Source organism: Magnolia sinica, chromosome 10 (genome assembly GCF_029962835.1).
Source record: "Magnolia sinica isolate HGM2019 chromosome 10, MsV1, whole genome shotgun sequence".
Taxonomy (NCBI): domain Eukaryota; kingdom Viridiplantae; phylum Streptophyta; class Magnoliopsida; order Magnoliales; family Magnoliaceae; genus Magnolia; species Magnolia sinica.
In genome coordinates, this window is record NC_080582.1 from 36,332,293 (window position 1) to 36,350,764 (window position 18,472).

The 18,472-nt window shown below is 42.3% G+C and overlaps 1 protein-coding gene across 1 annotated transcript; it reads left to right on the forward strand.

Annotated features, from left to right (window-relative positions):
• The first annotated feature begins 4,360 nt into the window (after nt 1-4,360).
• LOC131258298 (putative multidrug resistance protein) lies at nt 4,361-18,182 on the forward strand. Its single transcript, XM_058259530.1, has 7 exons — nt 4,361-4,621; nt 4,926-4,980; nt 5,093-5,271; nt 7,509-7,966; nt 9,377-9,917; nt 13,387-14,280; nt 16,588-18,182. Exons 1-7 carry the CDS (start codon nt 4,406-4,408, stop codon nt 17,959-17,961), a joined length of 3,717 nt encoding a protein of 1,238 aa, XP_058115513.1. The 5' UTR covers nt 4,361-4,405; the 3' UTR covers nt 17,962-18,182.
• The last annotated feature ends 290 nt before the right edge of the window (nt 18,183-18,472 follow it).

An 18,472-nucleotide genomic window follows, 5' to 3' on the forward strand; every position in this document is an offset into this window, starting at 1 on the left:
TGTCCCTCTCAGGGATGAATGGAATGGATGAAACGCATGTTTGCTATCAACCATTCCAAAAAATGATCCCTCTCAGGGATATCCCTCTCTAAGAACGATGAAATGAGAGGGATATAAACGCAGGGATGAATGGAATGGATGAAACGCAGGGATGAAACGCAGGGATATGAATCCCTCTCATTTTTCCATGGACGGAATGGTATCCAATCACATTTGCTTTTTTTGCGTGGGGCCGCTAATACCACGTTGTGGGCCCCACTATGATGTATGTATTGTATCCACTCCGTCCATCCATTTTGAGATATTATTTTATGGCATAAGCTAAAGAATGAAGCAGATAAAAATCTGTAGTGGACCCCACCACAGAAAACAGTGGGGAGAGTGATTTCCACAGTTGAAACTATCCTAAGGCCCATCATAATGTTTATTTGAAACCCAACCTGTTCAAGAGTTTAAAAAGACATGAAAGACTGGAAAACACAAATATCAGCTTGTTCTCTTGCTACTCAACCTGTCAGTGGCTAATCCGCGCCCTCTGTTAGGCACTTAAAAGTCAACCTTAACCCGTCCACAAATACATCAAACTTTATACCGTAGAGACCAGTGTAAACCATACACATGGTATTCCTTACAACGGATGTGCCATGATCAACAAACAGCATTGACTAAACCTTTTGCAGCTGCCGATCACGTGCCTTTAATCAATACTTTTAGTAGAAAGATGTAAAAGGTTGTGACGGCCTGGATTCACAATTGGTGAACAATGATTGGGACGATCCCTAACACATGTAGGGTACCCCTACGTACCTATTCAATAAGTTAGATTTCAAATAAACATTACAGCAAGTATTAAGAGGTTTTTAACAGTGGATATTCAATTATTACTATTTTCCAGTGGCGTGGTCCACGTGAGAATTTGATCTGCCTCAATTTTTTAACAAGTCCTAAAATGACATGGGAAAAAAATGGATCTACCGGTGGATAAAACACATACATCATGGTGGGGCCCCACATAAAACTGCTAACTACTGGCAATGTGATTAGCCAAACCGCATCCGAATTTAACCCCAATTAAAACCGATATGCACCGGACCAATGGTAGAAACGTAAAATTGCTACCAAAACTGCTTTGTTGGCATAGAGTGGGTGTCTGAGTTTTGTATAAACTCCATTTTTCTTCTTTTAAACGTGATGAGTTACAGTGGATTAACGCGTTTGATGAAAGTCAGGTGCCAGGTGGGCCCCACTTGTAAAACTATGGTTGTCATCCTATCCCTGTTGTACCATGTGTTGTGTCCCGCTAGCTAACTTTTAGCCATCGAACCTAATATTAATCATGGAACCTGATAGACGGAGTGGATTTCACGTATTCATCATGCTCGGCACACAAACTTATTGTTTTAAACAGTTGTGACAGAGGATTCGAGTCCGTAGGAGAGAGGGCTTTGCAAAATTTTGATATTCCAGATTCCACCATGACAGCTTACGTAAAGTAATTGGTTGCATTTATTCTTGGACGACAGATGTAGGTTATGCATGGGGAAGAAGGTTGCGTACTGAGTAAAATCTGTGGGGTCACTGTCATTCGTGTATTTTATCGGCTCCATCCATTTATTTTAACATATAATTTTAAATATTGAACTAAACAACGAAGCATATAAAGATCTCAAGTGGACCACACTCTAGGGAAAATTATGAATTTAATGTTTACCGTTGAAAAATTATTAAGGCCATAAAAGTTTTAGATCAAGTTTATATTTGTGTTTTTCCTTTATCTATGTTCATATAATGTTTTAAACAAATTGGATGACAAATAAACATAAGTGTGGGCTGTAGGAAGGTTTCAACGGTGGAAATCAATACTCCTACTGTTTCTTGTAGAATGGTCCACTTGAGCTTATGATATGCTTCAAATTTTAGTTCAACCCTTTAAATAATCTGAAAAAAAGTATGAACGGTGTGGATAAATCACAAGCATTTACGGTGGGCCGAACTGAGCTTACTCGGAACTAGCGTACTGAGTTATGGAGGAGGCGGATTGGACGCGGATTTCCCGTGATTTCCAAGGAAGTTCGAAATCAGGTTGCGTACACTCTCATTGTACAGAGTAGACTCTGTTGGGCCCACCATGAATGTACGTGATCTATCCACACCATCCATCTGTTTTTCCAGTTAATTTAAGGGGTTGAGCCCAAAATTGAAGCATATCCAAAGATCGAGTGGATCATACAATAGGAAACAGTAGGAATAATAATTTCCACCGTTGAAACCTTTCTTGGACACACAGTAATTTTTATTTGTCATCCAATCTGGTCATAAGATTATACAGATATGGATGAAGGAAAAACATAAATATAAACTTGATACAAAACTCCTGTGGCCCCTAAGAAATTTTCAACTGTAGATGTTTAATTAACACTCTCCTGTGGTGTGGCCCATTTGAGCTTTATATATGCTTCAGTTTTAGACTACAGCCCTAAAATTATCTTATAAACTGGATGGATAAAGTGAATAAAATAATAAATCACGGTGAACTTCACAGAGTTTACTCAATAACCATGCAATTCACCACGCAATCCGCTTCCATTTCATGCCGCTTGACTCATGTGTTCCACCGTTTCATCCCTTACGCAGGAAGTGGACTGGTTGGTGTAAGCAGACACCAGTGATGGAGCCAGTGTGGGTACGTGTACTGCAAAGAGGAGCGATGACACTCCTTGACTTTCGAGATGTACGAACGGTTTAAAGGAGGTCAAAGTTACATTGGCCCAAAATGATGCCTTTATTATATTAACAACATTCATCCATTTTTCAATGTTATTTTAGACCATGAATCAAAAAAAAAAAAAAACTCATATCCAAACTCAAATGGACCACTGTTACAAAATTCATATGGCCCACGGTAACGTTTATTATTCACCCAATCGGTTTATAAGGTTACAATGACCTGGGTGAAGAGAAAAAACAAATATCACATCGACACAAAACTTCGGTGAACCCAAAGGGGTTTCAATGGAAGACATTTAATCCTCCATGGCATTTTGCAGTGTGGTCCATTTGAACTTTAGATCTACTTAATTTTTAGCTTAATTGTTATGACTAGCTTGCCAAATGGATGGACAGTTTAGATATAAAACATAAGCATGATGGGATGCACAGAACTTGCTGACGTCAACACACCTCGCGTGTGGTACACTAGCCAATCCGCTTCCCGTTTTGCAATCACACTTTTCGCCGGCACATTAACACGAGCAGCCAAAACTAAACCGCTTCCCGTTTTGCAAACCCATTTTAGCACGAGCAGCAAAACTGGTGGGCTCACAGGGAACATTGGGAAAGAAATGCCTACAGTTGAAAATTTCCCGGCTCCACCTTGATGCTTATATGCTATCCAGACCGTTTATAAGTCATTCCCATTTAGATGAACTAGAAACCAAAAAATAAAATAATAATAATAATAATAATAATAAAATACAAAAACAAAAACTACTGATACAAACTTTTCTGGCCATCATAATGTTTCAACAGTGGCTGTTCATTCTTCACCGTTACCTCTCGTATGGCACACTTGAATATTGGATCCGACCTCATTTTGGTCACAAGTTCTAAAATGAGCTTGCAAAATAGATTGACGGGGTGGATTTCTCACAAACATCACCGTTGGCCCCACCTAAGTTCCATGTTAAATCCGCGTCCGTCCATGTTCCTTATTTAGGGAAGCGGGTTAGCTGCTGTTCCACGCACCACCGCTGCTGTGGATACGTGCCGTGCAAAGACTAGCACTGACCCTCCTCAATTTCTGAGTTGTACGGAGGGTTCAAATTATATCAAAGTTATGTGCGCCACAATGATATATTTATTATATCAACAACGCTTATACATTTGGAGATATTATTTTAGAGCATGAGCCTAAAAATAAATTATATCTAAAGCTTAAGTGGACCACACCACAACTAACAGTGGGACAATGATTATCACCGTTAAAACACTTAGAAGGTTCACTATAACGTTTATTTCCCTTTCAATATTTGCTCATAAGGTCTTACAGACCGGAAAGAAGAGGAAAACAAATATCATATTGATGCAAAAGTTCTGAGACCCTCAAAAGGATTTTAATGGTAGACATTCAATTCTCCACTGCTTTTTATAATGTGGTCCATTTGATATTTGGATCTGTCTTATTTTTTGGCTTAAGCGTTAAGATTAGACCGCCAAATGGACGGACGGTTTGGATATAATAAATACCTCGTGAAAGACCCACAGAACTTGGTGACGTAAACACACCAGCATATCAGTGGCCAATCCGCTTCCCATATATAGAGAGAACTTGTATGCCATGGTGTTGAGTGCGTTCAAAACCCTTCGCTTTTGTAGAGGAGAAGAAGAAAAGAAGTAGAAGAGGAAGATGGAAAGGGTAACAAAAGAGAAAGGGAGCTGTTCTTTATGGGCAATCTTTGTGCATGCAGACGGGGTAGACATTTTGCTGATGACTATTGGCTTTTTGGGCGCCGTTGGTGATGGTTTCTCTACGCCGCTCAGGCTCTTCATTGCTAGCCAGATTATGAACAATCTGGGTGGTGCTTCTTACTCCAGTCCTGACTTCATTCAAAAAACCAACAAGGTCCTCTCTCTCTCTCTCTCTCTCTCTCTCTCTCTCTCTCTCTCTGCATAAGGTGGGTCCCACCATGAAAATTACCCTGCTGGAAATCAGGTCGGCGACTCATGAAAAAGCATGGATGGTTCTGAGCCGACCTGCGCATGTGGCCTGCCTGATGAGTAGAATGGCTAGATTGATTTCTTCCCAGGTGATCATCAAGGTGGGGCTCACCTTTTCCACCAGTTGGGTGAAATACACAAGTGGCACATGTCCACCAATGAGAGTTTTCTTCCTTTATATGAGACTAATGGCTCCGCGGAATATGTAGAATGCTGTGAGTCTATTGTACCTGGCGTGTGGATTATCGGTGGTTTGCTTCTTAGGTATGGATATGAACATTTTCTTCTCCCTTTCTCTATTTTCTGTGTGTTTTTAGGGTTGTCCTTGCTTGTAAATATGTAAATACATGGGAGTAATTCTGAAAATAATGGGCAGAGGGGTATTGCTGGTCGAGAACGGGAGAGAGACAGGCATCCAGAATGAGGGCCAGATATCTAAAAGCAGTACTAAGACAAGATGTGGGATACTTCGATCTCCAGGTGGCAAGCACTACAGAGGTGGTCATGGGCGTCTCTAATGACTCAAATGCCGTCCAAGATGTTATCAGCGAAAAGGTATTTCTCTCAATCTCTCTCAAAGCCTCTGTCTCTCGCTCCCTTTCTTTCTCGTGACTATCTTTTTTAGCCTCCATCTCCAGGTGTAATTACTTTTTAATCCTTTTTTGTGCCCCTAACACATGCGTTGGAAACGGATACAGGAAGTTTACAAAATTTTATTCTTTTGGTCAGCATCTTAAAGGGAGCGTGGGGTAGGGGTTCCTACCATCCTAATTTGCGTTTCCCGTGGCTAGTGGCCGGTGCTATGTGGACCCCACCATGATGTACGTGTTTTATCCATGCTGTCCATCCATTTTGAAATATAATTTTAGGGCTTGATCCCAAAAATAAGGTAGATATAAATCTCAGTTGGACCACATCATGGGAAAACAATAGTGATTGAATTACACCATTAGAAACCTCCCAGAGCAAACTGTGTGGTCCACTTGAGATTTGGATCAAACTCATTTTTGGGCTCATACCATCTAATGACATAAAAGAATGGGTGAACGGCATAGATGAACACATACATCATAATAGGACCCACAGAGCACCAACCAGTAGTGGCAAGATGAGTAGCCCATCTGTTTCCCAAACATAAAGCGGGATTGCCTCCGAGCCATGAGATTAGATGGCAATCTCTGACATGACATAATGTTATCATTACATTTTGGTAATTTCATCCCACGGCTTGGAAACAGTCCCACTTTGTGTTTGGAAGAGAAAACGTCTTGATTGGAATTATTATGTCAAGCATTGTCATGTAATCCCATGGCTTGGAAGCCGTCCCACTTTGTGTTTGGAAGAGAAAACGTCTTGATTGGAATTGGATCTCCTACTCACCTTGCCACTATCGGTTGGTGCTCTATGGGCCCCACCATGATGTATGTATTTCATCCATGCCGTTCACCCATTCTTCCATATCATTTTATAGTATGAGCCTAAAAATGAGTTTGATCCAAATCTCAAGTGGACCGTACAGTGTTGTTTGAACGCCCACCATTAAAAACTTTTTGAGAGCCATAAAAGTTTTGGATCAAGCTGATAACTATTTTTCCCTTCATCCAAGTCTTTATGACCTAATCAACAAGTTAGATGTCAAATAACCATTATAGTTGGCCCTGGGAATTTTTAATGGTGTAATTCAATCACTACTGTTTTCCCATGGTATGGTCCACCTGAGATTTATATCTGCCTCAATTTTGTGATAGAGCCCTAAAATTATATTTCAAAATGGATGGACGGCATGGATAAACCACATACATCATAGTGGGCCCCACATAGCACCAACCACTAAGCACACGAAATACAAAGCCAGATTGCAAATATTCCCTGCCTGGGTGCGGACTCCATGAAGGAGCCTCACAACCCATGCCTGACGTGAGTCCCAAACATGACCTTGCAATGATCCATGGTATCTTAAAACCCACTCCCACCTAATCCCTTTTAAACCCATGTGCCAAACGCTCCCTAAGTTTCTTTTGTTAATGATGAGAAATCACATACGCCCGGTTGTATTCTACAGTCTACGCCCCTTTCTAAAATGGGTGGTACTTCGAGAGGTCTCTACTACAACAGGTTTGAATCTTGAGTTATGGTCTTTCCAGGCCTTCATGTGTGCGCGACATCTAACCCGTCTAATAGGTTGGCCCACCATCTGGATTACATTGTGCAAAAAATCTGCTATATACACTGATCGAGTGAACCAAACTTGTATTTCGTAGTGTATTAGTGGCTAAACATTGTTTTCGTGGTGTGGCCCACTGGATAAGCAGATAGGGCTGGTGATCCTTGTGGTGGGGCCAACCTAGTGGAAGTGTTGGATCGCACTTGCACTTAAAAAGAATGGAGGTTATTTGCTGGGTGGACCGTGCGTTGTCGTCTAACTTGTTGCACTTGAAACATTTTCTTTTTAGAAATTAACTTGTACAGATCACCTACAACCGACTCTACAGGCAATCACCCCCTTCAAAGGTAAAACAATATTTCTGAAGGCATAAAACAAATGGTACGTAGATCACTGTCGGTTGCAAGTGATCAGTTCTCCAACTGGAAAATGAAAGCACAGTTGCTAACCACATATGTGCAATAGATCCAAAACGTCCATCAGATGCGTCCCACAAAAAAGCGAAGATATATTTAGCAGTCCAATATTTCATCCATGCACTGTGGCACAGCTGACGTGGGATTGGCAAACCACCACGATTTCATGTGAATGGCCTTCACTCATATTCGGTGGACCGATTGGGTTGTAGGTACCCAATTTTGTGATGAACGTCGCAACATTCATAGGGAGCTATGTATTGGCATTCCTCATGCTGTGGAGGATGGCGTTAGTAGCATTCCCGTTCGTGCTGCTTCTTATCATACCGGGGCTGATGTATGGTCGGATACTGATGAGCCTGGCCAGGAAGATACAGAATGAATACAAAAAGGCAGGGAGCATCGCCGAGCAGACCATCTCATCAGTTCGCACCGTTTACTCCTTTGTGGGGGAGAGGAAGACCTTGGCCGATTTCTCCGCGGCCTTACAAGGGTTGGTGAAGCTGGGTCTCAGGCAAGGTCTGGCCAAGGGTATGGCCATTGGAAGCAACGGCATCACGTTCGCCATCTGGTCCGTCTTGGCTTGGTATGGCAGCAGGTTGGTTATGTACCATGGCGAGAAAGGAGGGACTGTCTTTGTTGTTTGCGCTACTATTGTTGTTGGCGGCCTGTAAGGAATTCCATCCTTCTCACTACATGCACTTGCTCCTCCTTCTCCTCCTCCTCCTATTTTTTTTTTTTTTTTTTTTTTGAGGCAATGCCAGATGGGGTTATATCAGGCAGGCTGTTAAACTATCATCGGGGCGTCCTACCATGGATGGCCATAACTAAAATCATCAAAGTATTTTGTCGGTTTCAAGTCCATTGTGTTTAGGAATGTATTATCTTTAAAAAAAAAAAAAAAACAGGCAATTAGGGAGGGCCCCACTAGATGGATGGTCTCCATCCATACGACCTGGTTCTGGATACATGATTAATGAATGGCACTGCAACAAATGTCGCTGATATTTTGATGATCCTATGATATTACCGTGGTATTTTGATTAGATTATAATATCATATAATAATATAGCGGATTTTCAAAATCTCGTCAATTTTAAGTTTTGGCCAAATTTATTTACAAGTTAAAATAATTCATTTAATACTTTTTATAAAAGTTGTTTACTAACTTGTAATAAACATTTTTCAAATATGTTATTTTGAACGATAATATCGCTGAGAAAGCTGTCAAAATCTGCAAATCTCCTAATGAAATTCTCAAGCTGAGAAATTGCAAAGAACGATATTTTACACGGTTCATATGGAAGAGGATTGCGTCCTGCCCCCGCCCGCACGCCACTGGACGGATATCGGTCCAAGCAGGGGATGTGGGGCCCACCATGATGTATGAGTTTTATTCAAGCCGTTCATCCATTTTTCAGGCGATTTTAGGAAACGAGCCCAAAATTGAGGCAGATCCAAGGCTCAAGTGGACCACACCATAGGAAGCAGCCGTGATAATGACGCCTACTATTAAAACATTCCTAGCGCCCACCATGATGTTTATTTACCATCATCCTATTCATAATCTCACACAAACCTGCATGAAGGAAAAACACAAATGTTTGCTTGATCCAAAACTTTTGTGGCTCCTGAGAAGATTTTAATGGTGGTGTTCAATCCCCATTGGTCCTTGAGCCTTGAATCCGCCTCATTTTTATTTTTATTTTTGGCTCATACCATAAAATGACTTGAAAAAAATGGATGAACGGTGTATATAAAACCCATAAATTATGGTGGGCTCTACAGAGCCCATGTGAGGACGCAATCCGCTTCCGGTGCATACACCCGCCATCTCATAACTTCAAAATCGCCATTTAATATGTATTTATAGGAAAATTGGAAAAAAACAAAAATAAAAAATTCCCTTAGAAATGTAAATAAATTCCTCAGCTATTTGTTTTTGCGAACGGAAACTCGATTTATATGAAAAATGAATTTAAGAGTATTCTCTTGGTACAAAAATCCATCCATTCATCTCTTATCTTCCTAACGGAGCGTTTCTTCTCCATCTTGTTTCTATGAATGGATCATCCATCAGAGCACTCGGTTCGGGACTTTCCAATGTCAAGTACCTCTCTGAAGCTTCAACAGCCAGCGAACGGACAATGCAGGTAATAAAGAGAGTTCCCAAGATCGATCCTGAAAACATGGAAGGAGAGATTCTTGAGTCGATATCAGGAGAGGTGGAATTCAAGAACGTCGAGTTCGCCTACCCATCCCGTCCCGATACAATCATCTTCCATAGCTTCTGCCTGATGGTCCCTGCGGGAAAGGCAGTGGCGCTGGTGGGTGGGAGCGGTTCAGGGAAATCGACGGTGATAGCTCTGCTGCAGAGGTTTTACGATCCTTTGGGAGGAGAAATACTGGTGGATGGGATCAATATCCAGAGGCTACAGCTGAAATGGCTACGATCTCAAATGGGGTTGGTAAGCCAAGAGCCAGCCCTGTTCGCGATATCCATAAAAGAAAACATACTCTTCGGGAAGGAAGATGCAACCATGGAAGAGGTCATCGCTGCTGCTAAGGCAGCTAATGCTCATGACTTCATCTCCCAGTTACCACTCGGATATGATACTCAGGTTTACTTCTCTCCATCGTTTGCTTCTGTTATACTTGGCTCCCTGCCCACCATGTTTTATTTGTAAATCCGCTCCCTTGTTTAGATCTACATTTTATATATATATATATATATATATATATATATATATATATATATATATATATATATATAAATGAGCCCAAAATCTTAACCGTCCACCTGATGCAGCACCCCAGGAAACGACTTTTACCTTGATTCAAAACTCTAGTGAGTTGTGAAAAATGGAAATAGTTTCCTCACTTGATTTGCCCCTCTTCCGTCATGGCTCACCAAGGTTTTGGATGGGGTAAAAGTTGAGTCCCAGGGGTTTCATAGGGTGCTGCATCAGTGGACCATTCAGATTTTGAACTCATATTATTGGAAATGAGTTCTCAGCTGTATACAGAACTGAAGCGGGCCATACCATCAAAAGCCATGATGACATGCCTAAAATATATAAAAGCACTTGGTTGGGCCATCTGAGTTTTGGATGCAGCTGAAACTTGGTCTGACCTCTCATCCAAGTGGGACACAAACAATGGATGGTCTGGATTTGTGAATCACATCTCAGTGTGCCCAATAAAAAATTATGAATGTTTTAATGGGAGGATAACCCCTCTCAACTGTTGTATGTGGTGTGGCATTCCCAAGTCATAGATTGACTTAATTCTTAAGCCTGTGGCCCAACATGGAATGGTGCATCTGACTTGATGAGGTACATGTTCGACACACATCACGGTGGGGCCATATATATATATAGGAAAAGGTGCTATGCGCTCAACCTCACGAATCCGTCCCATGAGGTCGAGCTGTGGGCCCCACCGTGATTTGTTTCGAACATCTACCCCATCAGTCAGATGCACCATTCCATCGTCAGCCTAGATCTCAAAAATCAAGTCAATCTGTGACTTGTGTGGCCACACCACATACAGAAGTGGAGAGGGGTCGTGCACCATTAAAACATTCATAACCATTTTTTGGGCCCACCGAGATATGGTTTGCAAATCCAGCCCATCCATTATGTGTGTCCCACTTGGATGAGGGTTCAAACTAAGTTTCAGCAGCATTCAAAACTCATGTGGGCCCCACTAAGTGCTTTTATATGTTTTAACGATGTCTTCACATGATTTTAGATGGTATGGCCCACCTGAGTTCTGTATACGGCTGATTTTTGGGATATCCCATAATTTAAAGGGTACCCATCAAATGCACGGTGTTGATGGTCGACACGCATCACGGTGGGGCCCACACAGCTCGACCTCACGGGAACTTATCGTGAGGTCGAGTGCATAGTACCTTTTCCCATATATACGTATACAGAACTCAGGTGGGCCATACCATCTAAAATCATGTGAAGACACCGTTAAAACATATAAAAGCACTTGGTGGGGACCACTTGAGTTTTTAATGCTGCTGAAACTTGGTCTGAACCCTCATCCAAGTGGGACACACATAATGGATGGGCTGGATTTGCAAACCACATCTCGGTGGGCCCAAAAAATGATTATGAATGTTTTAATGGTGCACGGCACCTCCCCACTTCTGTATGTGGTGTGGCCCACACAAGTCACGGATTGACTTGATTTTTGAGACCTAGTTCCACGATGGAATGGTGCATCTGACTGATGGGGTAGATGTTCGAAATGCATCACGGTGGGGACCACACAGCTCGACCTCATGGGACGGACTCGTGAGGTCGAGCACATAGTATCTTTTCCCTATATATATATTCATTCTCAACGGGAATAATGTGAAACCGGACACAGATTGCTAAATGACGCTGCCAATGGCGAGGTGGCTACTGGACAGTGCTCCATGGGCCCCACCATGATATATGTATTTTATCTAGGTCGTTCATCTATTCTTACAGATCATTTTATGGTATGATCCAAAAAAAAAAAAAATGATCCAAGATCAAAATCTCAAGCGGACCACACCACAAGAAAACTATGGTATAAATGAACACCCAATATTAAAAACTTCTTAGGGCCCACAGTAATGTTTATTTTCCATCCAATCTGTTGATTAGGTCACACAGACCTGGATGAAGAGAAAACACAAATATCAGCTTCATCCAAAACTATTGTGGCCTCCAAGATTTCTTCAAGGGTGGACATTCAATTACCACTGTTTCCTGTGGTGTAGTCCACGTGAGATTTGGACTGCCTCATTTTCAGGTAGGGGTGGGCATCGAGCCGAGTCGAGTCGAGGTGGGCCAAGCTCGGCTCAGCTTGTCCATGTTGTACTCGAGTTCGAGCTCGAGCTCAAGCTCGGTCTCGAGCTTAACATTGAAGCTTAGCTTGTTTGCCAAAGCTGTCGAGTCGAGTTTGAGTTGAGCTAGTGGTTCGAGTCGAGTCGAGTTTACCTCGAGTCGAGCTCGAGCTTGTTGGGTGAGAAAGTAATGGATTCTGTTCTTGATCCTCCTCCATTGATTCAAAAGAGAAACTAAATAAAAAAATTTTAAAGATGCATTTTACATGGTGCTCCACCAAGCGAAATTCATTTTTGGTTTGGCCCAGCAACCGAAATAGGGTGTAGTCCATCTTTCAGCAATCCAAAAAATCTATCTATGTGGGCCCTATGATAGAAGAACCATGGGCCAAAAGCATCCTCAATTGTATGTTCTGAATTACCCATCATCAAGACCATACTTTCCAATGGATAGGATTTTGAACAGACCTGGGACCACAAAAAAGTGGGACCCACCTGTATTGTTACTGCTCAGACAAAAGTGCAGTTACCGTTACCTCGCAGATGATTTGAGGACTTGTAACTCACAACATATTCAGGAAGGATATGTCTATTCATGTGAGTGCTCCATACAATATACCATTTTGGATTCAAGAGATCGTCAACACCAACATCAAACTCTTCATTGTTGGGGTGAAAGCAAAGAGATCCCACTTCAACTTTCTTCGCATTCCTTACAACTTTAATATATTTATTAATCGAGCCGAGTCGAGCTCGAGTTCAAGCTTCGAGTCGGGTCGAGTTCGAGTCGAGTCGAGTTGAAATGCCCCCTGGTCGAACTTGGCTTGAACTCAACTCGAGCTTCAAATAATTAGCTTGACCTGGCCCAAATCGGCCATTCAAGCCGAGTCAATCCGAGCTAACTCGAGCCGAGTTGAGCGAGTTTTTCGAGCTAGCTTGACTCGTGAACAGCCCTATTTTCAGGTTCATGCCCTAAAATGATCTTGAAAAATGGATGGACTGCATAGATGAAACACATACATCATGATTGAGGTCCATATTCATGCACACATCTTAAGGACGTAGGCTGTCCAAGTTGTGGGATCTCCTTATGATAGGTTGTAGCTGAAAAAAATCATCTGATCAAATGGCCAACGTCCATTTGATGGCCCATGAGGCCATGATCAAAAGCTTGGACAGATAACACTGTCCATACTGATCAAAGTGGGATTTCCAAGTCTGTCTCGGGTGTAATAACAAGATCACGCATGCACGTATAGGTGGGCGAAAGAGGGGTTCAGATGTCAGGTGGCCAGAAACAAAGAATAGCGATTGCAAGGGCAGTATTGAAGGCACCACGAATCCTTCTCCTAGACGAGGCCACCAGTGCACTAGACTCTGAGTCGGAGAGGATCGTTCAAGAAGCGCTGGACATGGCCGCAGTCGGCCGGACCACCATCATGATTGCACATCGCCTCTCCACCATCCGTAATGCCGACCTGATCGCAGTCGTCCAAAGTGGTGAGGTCATGGAAACCGGCTCCCATGATGCCTTGATTCAGAACGAAGACGGGCTATATACTTCACTCATCCGACACCAGCAAACAGCAACAGCGACCCAACAACAAGAAGGCGAAACCTCAATAGGCCGCAGTTTCAGCAACCGAAGGCTGTCAGCTGCAAGCGGATCCAGCTCGGCCAACTCATTTTCAGCAGTGGGAAATCAGCATCGAACATTTGAAGAAGAAGAAGAAGACAATGTAGACAAGAAGCAAGTGCCTGCAGTGCCGAGTTTCAGGAGATTACTGCTGCTGAATCTGCCAGAATGGAAACAGGCGAGTTTGGGGTGCATGGGTGCGGTGGCTTTTGGTGCAGTGCAACCAATGTATGCATATGCAATGGGCAGCATGATATCTGTCTATTTCTTGAAGGATGATGGGGAGATCAAATCCAAGACGAGGAATTATAGTCTCTTCTTTCTGTCCTTGGCTTTCTTCTCCTTCGTCATCAATATCATACAGCACTACAACTTCGCAGCCATGGGAGAATATCTTACAATGAGGATAAGGGAGAGAATGCTGTCCAAGATCCTCACCTTCGAAGTGGGTTGGTTCGATCAGGATGAAAATTCCTCAGGAGCCGTCTGCTCTAGGCTGGCCAAGGATGCCAATGTGGTACGTACAATTGTCCTTCACTTTTTAAGTTGTAGTGTCTTGTACATCGAAGGTGTGGATCGTGCAGAGCACAACCCAAATTCACATTGGTCCAGCCATCTTAACCATGTTGTTTTGGTTGTAGAAATTTGGATTGCTGACCGTATTACATTAGCTGTCCATTCGATTGGACAGCATTTTGACGGTTATGATTGGTTGATCAGTATGAAATTCAGGCTGCTCTCCATCCACAGTAGAACTATGGATTAGGTTCACATACGCCACGTAGATTGCCGATATAGCACACAGCTTTGTCACTGTCATCCTTAACCTAGACCATTCATCGGGTGGGGACCACAATGGAGGGTCCACAATTTAAAGTTCAAAAGATACCTATTTCCATTGGTGGCTTACAAATGAGCACTTTGAAAAGATGAGAAAGAAACATGAATAACCATTCATGTTCAATGAGGAAAGGGCTAGGATGGTCCTGATGATGATCTTTTGAACTTTGGACCAACCAAAGTAGGACCCACTCTCTCTCTTCTTCTTCTTCTTCTTCTTCTTCTTCTTCTTTTTATTTTTTTATTTTTTTTATTTTTTTATTTTAATTACAAAGTCACCAAGTGTGCAGTCGGTTGATTTTGATAAAACAGGGATGAAAGAATCTCTGAGATGAATTGTAAGGTGCAGCTCAGAAGAGGGTAGAACCATCTCTCCACCCTACACATAGCAGGGTGATTTACATTTGGGACCATCCATCTAATAACACCTACTATGGATGGGATGGCAGATGTATCAAAATCAAGTCTGGGTTCATGCTTTTGGTTGGGTTTTTACATTCTCCAGGAAATTCATTCCAACCCAACTTTATGCTAGGAAATAGAAAAGAGAATTGAAACAGAATTTCCCAAGTTTTCAGAAACCCAATACTCCATTAACCAGACAAAATTTAGTTATCCTTCAACAAATAGCAAGCTGCCTCAAACATGGAAAAAGACTTTCCCAACAACCAAATAAGCCTGGGTATGATTGATGGATGATATGACTGTATTGGCCCAAAATGATGACATAGGACTAGGTGGAGCTATACGACCGATATCAGTATTTATATGAGAAGTCAAACCCAATTTCTAAACTATGATCTAAACACACATGAATATTATAATTACACCTGAATAAAGTAGCATGGAAGTTGAAAAGATGTGTAAAAGTGTGATTTTTGAAATTACATAGGCCATCCATGGTAGGGCCCACTAGATGGAGCTAGTGCTGGATGTGTACAATTTCTGAGTGCATGTATATTAAAATATAATCAGTCAATGAGATGTTGTCATTAGTGATGAACTAGTACTTAGGTAAGATTCCATTAGTTTGCGAAACAATTATTCCCAGCAAACTATGGCCATAAAGAAGGAAGGTGAGACAGAGGTGGGGACTGGAGAAGCCCCTTATTCTTTTGATAACTATACTAATCTTATTTTATTTATCGGTTGGGTGGACAATGCATATGCACTTTCCAATTGTTGGTGTGTTGGGATGGTTGGATATTTTGTCATTTTCAAAGAACCATCAGATGTTAGAATCTCCCTACTACTAGGGTGACACACATGTAAACCACGTTGTTATTCTCACCTTTGATTAAAGAAATGGAAGAATCATTTCTCTAATTCTCTCTTCTTCTTTTTTCCAAATTCCAATGTATCTCATGCATTTATTTTAAAATGCATGATCTAGGCGTAAACTACTAATTTTTCATTAGAAAAAGCAGGAATTTTTCTTCCGATACAACCACGAATCAATGGAAAATAAAGAAAATTTGTAACTATTAATGTTTTCTCTTCTATAGTAAAAAATTGTAATCTGTGGTAAAACTTCATAGTCAAAATCCAACCATAATCAACTTAAACCACTCATTAATAATACCAACTTATAATTTTAACCCCTCAAAAACTAATGAAATATAAAAATATTAAATATTCCTGGACGTCAAGCTACTAAAAATGAAAAGAAGACGCATCATCCAGTGGAAATCAAATCCTCGTCATCCAATTAAGGCAAATTATTGTCCACCTAGATTATACAAGGTTATACAAGGTTATTTGTTAATGATTCCACATGAATCTTAGCAAATGAATGGCCCAATCTCAGGCCATGTAAAAATTAACAACAATGATTATCTTGATCTAGATGCCACCTACATCATCTGTGCACCCACGTAACATCATCTTACACAACTTTATAGAACTAGGTGAATGGCACCAATGATAGGAGTATGTCAATTCCAGGATCTGTTCCATCTCAAATTATGATTTTTCCAATTTGCAGGTGAGATCACTAGTTGTAGATCGGATGGCTCTTGTCGTGCAGACCTTCTCTGCAGTCACCACTGCTTGGACAATGGGTCTGATCATAGCTTGGAGGCTGGCCCTTGTAATTATTGCCGTCCAACCAATCATCATCGTCTGCTTCTATGCCAGGAAGGTCCTCCTCAAGAGCCTGTCCAAGAAGGCGATCAAGGCCCAAGACGAAAGCAGCAAGCTCGCTGCAGAGGCCGTCGCCAATCTCCGAACTGTCGCTGCCTTCTCTTCCCAGGGAAGGATACTCCACATGTTCGACATGGCCCAGGACGGGCCGCATAGGGAGAGCATCAAGCAGTCGTTGTTTGCCGGGCTTGGCTTGGGTACCACTCAGAGCCTTATTATATGCACATGGGCACTCGATTTTTGGTATGGAGGAAACCTCATTGCTGATGGCTACATCTCAGCGAAGGCATTGTTCCAGATATTCATGATCTTGGTGAGCACTGGCCGAGTCATTGCTGAAGCAGGCAGCATGACCACCGACCTGGCCAAGGGGTCTGATGCAGTGAGGTCTGTCTTTGCAGTGCTCGATCGCTACACCCATATTGAGCCTGAGGATCCAGATGGTCACCATCCCAATAAACTGACCGGTAATGTGGAGCTTAGGGATGTCGACTTCGCCTATCCTGCAAGGCCCGAGGTGACCATCTTCAAGGGCTTCTCCCTCAGCATCGAGGCTGGCAGATCGACGGCTCTCGTGGGTCAGAGTGGGTCAGGCAAGTCAACCATAATTGGACTGATTGAGCGATTCTACGACCCCACCAGAGGGACAGTGAGGATCGACGGAAAGGACATTAGATCATTCCATCTAAGATCAATGCGGAAGCACATTGCGTTGGTGAGCCAGGAGCCGACACTGTTCTCGGGGAGCATCCGCGAGAACATAGCTTATGGGATGGATATGGTCAGTGAGATGGAGATCATGGATGCGGCCCAGGCTGCCAATGCTCACGAATTCATCAGTTGCCTCAAGGATGGCTACAATACATGGTGTGGAGATAGAGGAGTACAGCTCTCGGGCGGGCAGAAGCAGCGGATTGCCATTGCCCGAGCACTCCTGAAGAACCCAGCCATACTTCTATTGGACGAGGCGACAAGCGCACTGGACAGCCAGTCAGAGAAGGTGGTGCAGGAGGCACTCGACAGGGTGATGGTGGGACGGACGAGCGTGGTGGTGGCCCACCGCCTCAGCACCATCCAAAACTGCGATGTGATTGCGGTGCTTGAACACGGAGCGGTGGTGGAGAAAGGGACCCACGCATCCTTGCTGACCATGGGTCCAAAAGGTTCCTACTTTTCCTTAGTCAACCTCCAACGCCCTACCACACACGATTTGTGAATCTACACTTGCCTTCTCTTTTTCATGCTTGGTTTTGAACTGAGAAAACAGAGCACTGGAGAGAAAAATGGAGTTGAGAATAACGCTCCCAAGCTTTATTTTCTTGACCAGAAATAAACCTATTACAGGAAAATATATGTATATTCCAACGTTTTGCCAAATGCAACAAAGGGGAGTGTAGTTGGGACAATGTATATGAAAATATTTATCTTAATAAAGAGAAAAACTTTGATACTATGAAAGAGTGTGATGAACTTTGAAATTGCTCATATGATATTCCTGTCCAAATTATCAGTCATTGTTTAAATGTATTGGCAAGGGAAAATTAAGATTATTCAACTATCCGACAAACATATTGGTGGTAGTGGATGGTTGAAATAAAAATTATCCAACGGTGCTATTTCAACAAAAGTAACCAGCAACCAGCAATTAGACGTGCAACCAATTCGATTTTGGGATGTTGTCTTAGTAACCATGAATTGCACAAAATTAATGTCTGTTTGGGTTAACA

What these genes read in the sequence shown, in the direction of transcription:
- LOC131258298 (XM_058259530.1), top strand. Translation starts at nt 4,406, where the DNA reads ATGGAAAGGGTAACAAAAGAGAAAGGGAGCTGTTCTTTATGGGCAATC. An exon ending in ATCGGTGGTTTGCTTCTTAG is followed by an intron (nt 4,981 to 5,092) that starts GTATGGATATGA and finishes AATAATGGGCAG; the next exon opens with AGGGGTATTGCTGGTCGAGA. An exon ending in ACTATTGTTGTTGGCGGCCT is followed by an intron (nt 7,967 to 9,376) that starts GTAAGGAATTCC and finishes ATCATCCATCAG; the next exon opens with AGCACTCGGTTCGGGACTTT.